Source organism: Octopus sinensis, linkage group LG3 (genome assembly GCF_006345805.1).
Source record: "Octopus sinensis linkage group LG3, ASM634580v1, whole genome shotgun sequence".
Taxonomy (NCBI): domain Eukaryota; kingdom Metazoa; phylum Mollusca; class Cephalopoda; order Octopoda; family Octopodidae; genus Octopus; species Octopus sinensis.
Window position 1 is genome coordinate 115,334,735 of NC_042999.1, and position 12,238 is coordinate 115,346,972.

At 33.6% G+C, this 12,238-nt stretch overlaps 1 protein-coding gene across 1 annotated transcript in view; it reads right to left on the reverse strand.

Annotated features, from left to right (window-relative positions):
* Window positions 1–12,238, reverse strand: part of LOC115209101 (putative glucose-6-phosphate 1-epimerase) — a 93,119-nt gene that overhangs the window by 12,140 nt on the left and 68,741 nt on the right. Inside the window, exons 4-5 of the mRNA XM_029777225.2 lie at window positions 9,170–9,252; window positions 324–397 (exon numbers count right to left, since the gene is read on the reverse strand). Coding sequence (XP_029633085.1) covers window positions 324–397; window positions 9,170–9,252 — 157 coding nt within the window. The remainder of the gene's footprint in view (window positions 1–323; window positions 398–9,169; window positions 9,253–12,238) is intronic.

Sequence of the window (12,238 nt, forward strand, 5' to 3'; positions counted from 1 at the left end):
GGATTTTTGACAAAACCCAAGAACGGAAGGAACATAACACTATTATGGTGGTATAAACTTTTTAATACACATCAGTTAGCTTGAATAAAACATATAACTTATTTCCATTTGTACTATACACTTGGGGCAGGAGAAAAATGAATATTTAATTCTCATGCACCTTAATTCTTATGTTTCAAATACAAACTGAAGCAGTTCAGACATAATTGATAACAATATTTTGAAAGAAAGACGAATATATATATATATATTATATATATATATATATATATATAGAGAGAGAGAGAGAGAGAGAGAGAGAGAGAGAGAGAGAAATGACTTACATTATATTCCACATTGCCCTTGATAAATCATTATCTTCCAAACTAAGAGCAGCAAATACATTTCCATTTTTATCCTAAATGATAAAAATAAAATAGGAAAATTTTTACTCAGAATTTTACTGATGTAACAATCTAAAAATAGTAAGTAAAATCCATCTTTAAGGATTTTATGTTCAATTTTCATTTTCAGATTAATAACTGTGTCACCCTTAGCTCAATGTTTGACATTTATTGATTTGGATAGCATTAAGGAAAGGGAACTTCCAGCTGTAAGAATTAAGTGCTTCAAGCATTCATATAAAAAATTCATATTTTATGCTGTGATGGAAAAATTAATGAAACCAAAAAACAAACTAAAAAATAGTTTCCAATGAATTCAATTTGTGACCTGGTTTTGATAAATAGTCATAGCTATTTCACTTAAATCATGTCACTAAACACCCCACAGGAAAACACAAATATCACAATGGTTAGTCATCCTAAAAGACATTGTGATAGAAATTTTGAGAAATATACTTAGAAAAACTTTGCACCTACACTAAATGAATTTACAGATATTATTTCTTTTCTTGCAATAATAAATAAGAATTTTGATGATATAAAAAATTAATGCAACAGTAAATGTTTTCTGAATTAGAAACCAGCTGAAATTTGTCAAATATAGTTTGTAACAACCCTTAATATTCTGAAACAAACCATAAAACAATTGCAATACATTATAAAATCATTCACATTGTCACCTGCATATGGAAAACACAGAAATTCAAAAATAACTTTTGTATCAACTGTTTCTTTAAATTTAGATTTTGTGGTGGCCTGTCTAAATTACAGTTGTCCTAGTTGGGTCTTTTTACTCATTCCTGCTTTAAAAAGGCATTAATTGTCCAGGAAACATCTAACTAGATTGGAATGCTTGCTATTTCACCTTTTGAGGAATGTTTAAGTCCCTATGATCAGAAAATCCTTCTGTTGACATACATATACTGTATGAGAATTTCAACAGGCATTAGGTGTTGATGAAGACAGGTGCTGAAGCTATAGTATTCACAGTAATTTCTTATTAGTGATGTGTAGGCAAGTGCACATTCTTGCAGCTCACAGCTTTAAGTGATCTGCAATTCTAGGTCAAATTTAGGCTGAGATGGTTGGAACATTAGGCACTTAGTACACTTCATGCAACAGAGTTGATGAAACATCTATCTTCACCTTCTATTCTGCTAAGTTAGTGAAAATGAGCAACAACTGTCAAGAGAATTCTTTGGACATTGGAAAATATATACAGGACAACTTTATCCAGACCACTTTCAGACTATGGATATTTCCTTTGGACTGGCAAGTCTTTTAAGATGGCAATTTAGAATAAGCTATACAGGAATGGAAATATAATCAGCTAGATATGTCCATGATGAAAGGAGAACATTAAACCTGTCTGTTATGTACTCATTTAAAGCCTATGAATTGCCTGTTCATGAGCTAATCTTGCATAGTAGATGGCTGTATGGTTAAAAAGTTCACTTTATAACCACAAAATTTCGAGTTTGATCCCACTGCATGGTACCAAGTGTCTTTTACGATAGCTTTGTATTAATGAATACCTTATGAGAGTATTTTGATAAATGAAAACTGTGTAGAAGTTTCGTGTATGTGTGTTTGTGTGTGTGTGTGTGTGTGTGTGTGTGTGTGTTTGTGTGTGTGTGTGTTTGTGTGTGCGCACGTTTGTGTGTGTGCGTGTGCATGTGTGTTACACACACATATATATCTATAACACAATTAAGAATCTTTTTTATATGTATATGTATATATGAATATAAAACTGCTGAGCTTCATATGTTGATGCTAAATAGATTTAAAAAAAAAAAAAAAAGAGAGACACCATGATGCAAAATACATAAATTTCCTTCAGGCAGTCTTTTTCTTCTTAGTGGCGCTTTTAAAAGAAGTAATGTAGTTGTTGAAACTGAAATAGTTGGGTTAAGACATCTTCTCTGACAAGAGCCTGTTTTCTATTGAAGGTTTTATCAGAGGTAAAAAACTTAACTGAATAAATTCCATTTATTTTTGTTTTTTTCTTCCTTTTATTTGAGAGATTTTGTATATATTATACATTTATTTATAAGGAAATTATTTTTCCGTTATTTATCATATGTAAACAGATTTCTGTGCTTTTCAATGTAACATGGTTTCTGTTTTTTCATTTTTAATTTTATTTTTGTATCTTATTATGTTATTTTGTTGTCTGTTATAATAATGCTTAAATGTTCTCTCGATAATCTTGAAGCAATTGAAGAAAATATTTTTGTAATTATTGTGACTTCCTCAACTTTAGCTGCAGCTATATCTTTCATGTATTGACTCTACAATCCAAATCCATCTATATTGAGTCAATATCCAAGGTAAGTCAGAAGTTCCTCTAAATTTTAAATAACATATAAAATTTTTTCTATATTTTGCAACAATTTTGTTTATATATATTTTTAATAGTAATTTTGTTGTGAATATCTTTTGACATATATGTATGTGTGAGTGTGTATATATCAGCATGAACAAGAATGGAGAAAATCACATCTTTATTTGATGCCTACACCATACATTATTGACAAATGTTTCTATTGTACCAGCATATATAGAAAAAAGGTACAAAATACGAGAAAAATCTACATGTCCAAAAATTTATACTAATACGATTTTATCAAGGTAATGTGCAAAATTCAAAGTGAACTGAGATAATATCTCTAATACATGAACGCATCGTTGCACTCCGTTGGTTACGATGAGGGTTCCAGTCGATCTGATCATTAGAACAGCCTACTTGTGAAATTAACGTGCAAGTGGCTGAGCACTCCACAGACACATGTACCCTTAACGTAGTTCTCAGGGAGATTCAGCGTGATACAGAGTGCGACAAAGCTGGCTCTTTGAAATACAGGTACAACAGAAATAGGAAGAAAGCATGAGAGAAAGTTGTGGTGAAAGAGTACAGCAGGGTTTGCCACCTACCCCCCTGTCAGAGTCTCGTGGAGCTTTAGGTGTTTTCACTCAATAGACACAGCACCCAGCCTGGGAATCAAAGCTGCGATCCTTCGACTGTGAGTTCACTGCCCTAACCACTGGGCTGTTGCGCCTCCACACATGAACACATACAAAAAGAATGTTAAGAAATATAGTATTGTAAGAAAAGCCAGTTTAATATTTAAACTTATGATGGTGTCAGTAGATGATGAAAGAATAGAATATAAGCTTAGAAATTCTGTCATGACATTTAGTTATCCAGCTTTTAAGATTTGCTAAAATTAAAAAAAAAATATGCTTATTAGATTATAGGAAAAGCAATTATAATTATGATGTTATTTACTATTAAAATATTTAAATGTTCTTCTATAGTTATGGGAACATTTCAATGTAAGAATGTTTCTACAACTTAAAAATTTTAATTTTGAAATAATTATATAATACATTTTTGCTAGACAAAGATCACATTTAAAATTACTTGTATCATTATGCTCCATTGTACAATATGGTAATTTCAAATGTGATCTTTGCCCAAAGAATTTAAATATTTCAAAAGTAAATAACACCTTAATAATAATCGTTTTTCCTATAATCTAATAAATATAATTTTTCTAATTTTTTTAGACTATATTAATAGCAAGATAACTAAATGTCATGATGTAGAATATATTTTAAATTCTTTTGTTATCTACTGACATCCTTATAAGTTCAAATACTAAACTGGCTTTGCTTAGAATATTACATTTCTTCTTCAAAATCGTTGATGTGGCCGATGACAGTACCACCTGATTGGCACTCGTGCCAGTGGAACATTAAAAACACATCCGAACATGGGTGTAACCAGTCCACTTATGAGTACCATTCATTCATTGGACAATGAACTCTGCTTGTGAAGATCTATTGAGGCAAATGAAAACAAATCAAAATCTCTGACATGGGTGATGACAGTACTGCCTAATTGGCACTTGTGCCAGTGGATTGTTAAAAGTACATTCGACCGTGATCGTTGCCAGGGACTTGGACTGGCTCCCGTGCCAGTGGCACATGAAAAGTACCATTCGAGTGTGATTGTTGCCAGCGTCGCCTTACCAGCACATATGCTGGTGGCACATAAAAAAACGCATGGTTACTGCCAGTGCTGCTGGACTGGCTCTCGTGCAAATAGCATGTAAAAATCATGGCATGTAAAAAGTACCATTCGAGCGTGGTCATTGCCAGTGCTGCCTGACTGGCTCCCATGCCAGTAGCACATAAAAAGCACCATTCAAGTGTGGTCAATGGCAGTACCACCTGACTGGCCCTCATGCCAGTGGCACATAAAAAGCACCCACTACAGTCTCAGAGTGGTTGGCTTTAGGAAGGGCATCCAGGTGTAGAAACTTTGCCAGATCAGATTGGAGCTTGGTGCAGCCTTCTGGCTTGCAGCCCTCTGTCAAACCATCCATCCCATGCCAACATAGAAAGTGGACATTAAATGACAACGATGATGATGATGATGAGATGCATATATATTTATATATATATAAAAGAAGAAAAGAAAATGGAAATTAGGAAGTTAATAATTGTTTATTATTAACAACAAATTTGTCATCTTCACTTCTTACAGCTGTTTCAATGATCTAATTACAAATTTGCACATTAAATTTACATTTATGTGACATGAGTATAATTTTATCAGAGGAAAAAAAATGTACCAGTGGATGTTATAGTCTACTGAAATGAATTGATAAGCCCACATATAACATCCACAGGTACATCATTTTACCTCTGATGAAATTATACTCATGTCACATAAATGTAAATTTAATGTAGAAATTTGTAATTAAATTATTGAGTATTAATTGAAACAGCTGTAAGAAGCAAAGATGAGCAATTTGTTAATAATAATAAACAATTATTAACTTTCTAATCTCCATTTTCTTTTCTTCTTTTAAATGGATATAAACTATATCCTTTATATATACCTATTATTTTAAGAGAATTTCATTCCCCCAAAATATTAGGTATTGAACCAGTATTTCCTTGGATGCAACCATCCCTTCATGAGGTTAACATACCCATATACCCTCTAATTAAATTGCATATATATATATAAATATATATGTATATATATATAACAGGTTGAGAAGTGGACTTCTTAACTAAACAGCCATGTCTGCAATTTTTTACTTACATGTGTGTGTGTGTATTTATGTATGTTAAATGGACTTTTGAATCACTCTGTATATAGAATCTGTTTTGCGAGGATAAAGTAATTTGATTTATTTTCAATAGTTTCCACTTTCTAGCTTGAATTAGTACTTTTTTTATTGCAAACATTATTATCTCTAATACTGCTACTACTACCAAGGCTACAGTTTGATAATTTCCTCTTCATACAGATTAGCAAGTAATAAGCAAGCAAACAGAAAATACTTTTACAAAGACATTAAATGTCCAACATAGACTAGTTTTAAAGAGAAAATAAATGCAGCAGCTTATTTAATTAGGTAACCTAATCTGGTATAATCTACAAAGGTTGAATGTTATCATATGAGGAAACTGTACTTGAACTTTCTAAAATGAAGAAGAAGGCTATCTCACTGATCATATTTATGGCACTGCTGGAAATGGTAATAGTGAGAGTCTAGCTAGGTTAAGAAAGAGAAAAGGATAGAAGGCATTTAGTGAGCAGTTACCTCTATTCATAAAAAAAGTATTTCTATCTCTGAGGAAAAGGAAGACAAAATGAAGCACATGTTAAGAAACTGATGATGCTATTTAGTAATACTGAATGTGGAAGATCTGAAGAGAGTGTAGAGAAAGGAGATAAATATTCTTTTCTACTCTAGGCACAAGGCTCAAAATTTTTGTGGAAGGGGCCAGTTGATTAGATCGACCCCAGTATGCAACTGATACTTAATTTATCAACCCCCGAAAGGATGAAAGGCAAAGTCAACCTTGGTCAAATTTGAACTCAGAACATAAAGACAGACGAAATACCACTAAGCATTTCACCTGGCATGCTAATATTTCTGCGAGCTCGCCACCTTAAATGAAATAAATATTATCCATTGGATTAGTAACATTAACATATATGGTGGTCAGAAGTACAAGCAGACTGAGGGAGCATTTGAGTATTAACAATGTTAGCTGATATGTGTAGTTGAACATGAAAAGTGAATAGATGAAGAATGCTAGATAAGAGAAAAAAAAAGGGTGGTGTTATGACAGTGAGAGGTAGTTATCACAGTGGAAGACTGAGAAATACATAAGAAGAATCATCAGATTCAGATGATAATGCAGGACTGAAATGCATCAGAATGTTAGCACTGAAAACCATTACAATAGCACTGCTGCTGCTGGTCTCAAAAGTAACTGAGACAAAGAATTACTGAAATAACTCCAAATGAGGGGGGGGGGGCTAGAATCAAAAAGCTAACTAAAACTTTTATCTTTCTTAGAGTAAACCCAGCAAAGATAAACTGTCATCTGGAAAGCAGCCATGCTTGATGTACAGAAAAGAGAGTAGGAATGATATCATAGTGTACCCAATGTCAATTATGGGCCAACAGGAAATGCAGAGGAATCACATATAAGTTGGCAGAGAGGAACTTCATATGTTGTTGGTGTGCAGCTGTATTTAGAAGAGAACTCATAAAATAAATTGCTTCATTATCAGAGGTGTCCCCAGAAGTTGTTAACAGCTTTTGTTACCAAGGTGATCAAGTTAGTAAAGGAGTGTATTTCAAATGCCTTGTAGCCAGAGTTAGAATGGGCAGAAAATGCTCAGGGAGCTGTTATCTCTGTTGGAAACATAGGGATTCTCTCCAAGTAAAGGGTAATATGTATGATGCATGTGTATAAAGTGTGATGTTGCATGATAGTGAAACAGGCATTGGATGTGGAAGATATATGAAAGTTGGATAGAAAAGAGGCATGCATGCTTTGCCAGGTGTGTAATGTTAGGGTGCAAGAATGACAGAGAGCACAAATGAGCTGAGATAAAAACTGGGAATATAAATGTGGTATGCTACAGAGAAAAGTGAGCTACTATGGATATACAATATATTGATAGGATGACAACTGGGGAAAAAAAAAATGCACATGATATAAGAGGGAAACCGGAAAAGAATTAAGGAAGACATAGGAAAAAGTATTGAAGGTAGAAACTCCATAAGATGTACCCAGTGTAAGCTATGGACATATAAGGCATATCAAAGGAAGGTTAATTGGGAAGATACTTTTTGTGTGGGGTAAATGCTCAGGAGAAGTAAACACTGAAAATGTGCAGAAAACAGTTTCCGTCACATTCCAAGGGAAAAAACTACAAGTAGTTGATAGCTTCCATTACCTAGGTGACCAAGTCAGTAGTGGGGGTGGATGCTCTGAAAGTGTAGCTGCCAGAATAAGAATAGCCTGGGCAAAGTTCAGAGAGCTCCTACTTCTGCTGGTGACAAAGGGCCTCTCACTCAGAGTAAAAGGTAGACTGTATGACACATGTGTGCAAACAGCCATGCTACATGGTAGTGAAACATGGGCTGTGACTGCTGAGGACATGCGTAAGCTTGCAAGGAATAAAGCCAGTATACTCTGCAAGATGTGTAATGTCAGTGTGCATACATGACAGATTGTAAGTGCCCTGAGAGAAAAGTTGGACATAAGACATATCAGATGTGGTGTGCAAGAGAGACGACTGTGCTGGTATGGTCATGTGTTGCATATGGATGAGGACAGATGTATGAAAAAGTGTCACACCCTAGCAGTAGAGGGAACCTATGGAAGAGGTAGACCCAGGAAGACCTGGGACGAGGTGGTGAAGCACGACCTTCGAACATTGGGCCTCACCAAAGCGATGACAAGTGACCGAGACCTTTGGAGATATGCTGTGCTTGAGAAGACCTGGCAAGCCAAGTGAGACCATAACTGTGGCCTATGCCAGTGTAGCATACTCGGCCTCTTTAAGAGTACTCTTCAATCATTGGGCAATAAACTGCGCTTGCGAAGACCTGTTGAGGCAAGTGAAATCGTTGTTGTGGTCAATGACAGTACTGCTTGATTGGCACCTGTGCCAGTGGCATGTTAAAAGCACCATTCAACCATTGCCAGTGCTGTCTGACTGGCTCCCATGCAGGAAGCACATAAAAGGCACCATTTCAGTGTGGCCGGTGGCATGTAAAAAGCACCCACTACACTCTTGGAGTGGTTGGCATTAGGAAAGGCATCCAGCTGTAGAAACTTTGCCAGATCAGATTAGAGCCTGGTGCAACCTTCTGGCTTGCCAGCCCTCAGTCAAACTGTCCAACTCATGCCAGCATGGAAAGCGGATGCTAAACGATGATGATGATGATGATGGATGTACTGATACCTATTTTCTAAGCAGCTAAATTGAAGCAGAGTTAAGAACATAGTGATTTGTGACATAGAACAAGGTCAGAAAATTTGGCAGATGGTATAGAAGATTAGATGAACCTCTGCAGTCTTGAATAAACTATGTCTGAGAAAAAATATAAAAAGAAAGATGGAATGGTTATAACTGGAACACCTTTGACCATAGGTCTGCCAAATCAGAGCTGTTCTAGAGCTAAACAAAAACAGCACCTATTTATTTATTTATGGTATCATGCAGAACTTTCTATAGATATGCAAGATGAAGTAATAAAGTAATAACTTTCTACAATCAATTCAGGAATAAGTCAGTAGACATTAAAGTGGCACTGTTATTGATATTTCTGCCAAAACCATCAATATTAAACCAATATGCTATCACTTTCTGTTACACAACAGTGATAGTGATGGTGTCAGCAAACAGTTAAGTTCAAATATTTGAAACAGATGTTTGAAAATAGTTCACTTACCTTTTTAGGTTGCATTTCAACTTTCCACCGTAAAACGCGAGCAAAACCATGCTGTGGTCCATACTTCCAAGGTCCAAATTTAGCTGAAGATATCAAAATAATATTTTGGAATTTATAATGTGTAAATGAAATACATAAATGAAAAAAAATTCCATTATATAAAAATAATCATCCTATTTGGACATGTGACCTAAGATTTATCAGCAATATGAAATAAAAACAAGATTATACAATGATTATTCTTGTTTTTAAATGATGAATGAGAAAAACAATGGGCTTAGACAAAGTGCCTGTCATATATTTGATTTCTTAGGATTAAAGAGAAAGAAATCTATGGGTTTCCTTCTTCCCTGACCTGAAAAACGACAAAAATACAATCCCTAGAACTCTTAGAAAACTGAAGCTAACGGAACCATGGCCTTCAAAACTACTTCTAATCTGAAAAGAGATATTATTCTTAGAACATTTCCTGAAAAAAAAAGTCTCACAATGAGTGACAAAGACATGAAAATAATAACTGTTACAGGGAAATATGAACTTAATAGAAGCTTATATTGTTTTGAAAGAACATCAATCAGGAACAAGTCAGCAGTCATTTGAGTAAACAATGACCTACATAGAGAAAAAAATAAAAAATAAAAGAAAGTGAGGTAGAACTAAAAACAATTATCTGAAGTTGACAGAATATGTCAGTAAAGTGAGTGATTTTTTAGGTATAACTCAACAATGAAAATAATAATAGGGATGAAATTAATATGAAAGATATCTGAAACCAGATTAAGCAGTAAGAAAAGAATAATAGTGGCATGTGTTCTTAAAAGAATGTTCATTCATATTTAATAACCAATACAATTATATAGCATAGTAAAATGAGTTGAAAAATGTGGTTAACATTCTGAATACTAAAAAAAAACAAAAAAAAACAGAAAAACTTTGATTTCTAATAACAGAAGGATAATATTTTGTTCTGTTTACACTACTTTTTACATTCATTAGTATTAAAAAGATAATGAATAGCATTTTTGCACTATATAAGTATTTTATGCATGTCTGTGTGATTGTTGTTTCTAATAAACAAGAGAAAAGAACCCAATTTAGAGTGCAAAGTATGGCAATATTTGGTTCAGCTATGTAATGATTCTTAATTTTGTGTTCACTGGCTCATTCAGAAAGCAGCTTGAGGTCATTATGCTGTCTAAACCACCACTACAACTGCCACTTCTGCCATTGTCATCAGCATCATCATCAAATAACAATCACATATATATCAAGCAGTTCCAGAGGATGCTAATAGGCAACAACTACCCATTACCCTTTGCCAGAGACCAGATTCATAATATAACTCCACAGTATGTTAACAATTCCAACAACAGCACTTACTTTTTAAAACTGTTGCAATCTGATAAACAATCTGTATGAGGGGATTGAAAATATAGCTGATCCACATTGGACTTTCACTGAGAAAATATCTGTCTGGCAACAATGTTTGCACATTAGCCAATTGCTTCATCAACGATTTGAACATAAGTTTATAGGCCTATATATCGCTTCATACAATTACTAATAAATATGACAGATTTTTACATTGATAGTATAATTCTGAAACTGCACATTTGCATTATGCTAAAGTTTCCTCTTTCATGAAATATCTGTAGACATGACATAATAAGAATATCATAGTCACAATGATAGACATAGAATGACATATCAGAAATATAAGGATCAAAGAAACTGTTCTGACTAATAAACTAAATCCATTCATTCACAACAGACATAAACTGAGCCAAACTGATTGATTGATTTGACATTATCAGTCTGTATATGCTGCATATCTTCTGCCATGATGTTAGCATTTGAAAAATAATTGCTTAGTTATTTTGATCTGTGCAAATGGAGTTTTTAAGCCTGAAATATTGAAAAACAGTGTACAAATGTAATTAGATTTTTATGTTTGATTGTTAAGGAGAGATGTTTTGGAGAAAGTTTAGCTGATTTAAATTGGCGTTTTCTTTATTATTTAGATTTATTCTTGTATGTAGTACTTTATAAACAAAGTTAGAATTTATTCATATATATAGAACTTTGTTTACAAAGTTCTACGTATATGAATAAATTCTAAATAATAACATAAACTCAAAATAAACCAATTAAAATTTCTCCAAAACATCTCACCATAACAATCAAACATAAAACCCCAATTACCACCCTACTCAGATCCACACACCCAAGGAATATTTCAACCTAACAGAGACTATATAAAATCAAGACTAACTTAAATGCATTGAAGTCTAATGATAGTTTAGCTGGCTGAAAGTTCAAAGTCACTCTTACAACAACATTCTTGTTTCAGAATAATAAATTTGTACCCTACAAAAGTATTGAGTAACCCATCAGATTAATGTGAAATTGTTTTTCTTATAACTGAACATAAGGTGGCGACCTGGCAGAATTGTTGCACATCAGGCAAAATGCTCAGCAGCATTTCATCCATCTTAATGTTCTGAGCTCAAATTACACCAAGCACTACTTTGCCTTTCATCCTTTTGGGCTCAATAAAATAAGTACCTGGGCTCAATGGCCTTGTGGCAAAATTTGAAATCATTACAACTGAACATAAAAACAAACATTAACATACATACACACACACACACACACACAGATAGATAGATAGATAGATAGATAGATAGATAGATAGATAGATAGATAGATAGATAGATAGATAGATAGATAGATAGATAGATAGATAGATAGATAGATAGATAGATAGATAGATAGATAGATAGATAGATAGATAGATAGATAGATAGATAGATAGATAGAATGAGTGAGTGAATGATATATGAAGATATAAAGAGGGTGAGAGTTATATGTGTATGATATCGAAAAGATAATATAATAGTTTAAATCAAACCTGCCAGTTACAATACATGAGAAAATAGAAAAGAATCCATATACATAAATTTAGTTCTAGTATTTTATATTTACTTGTAATGCATAAATTTGATATATGGCACTGGGAATATAGGCATTCAAAGTTAAGTCAACAATGATTTGAAATAAAGTTCCATA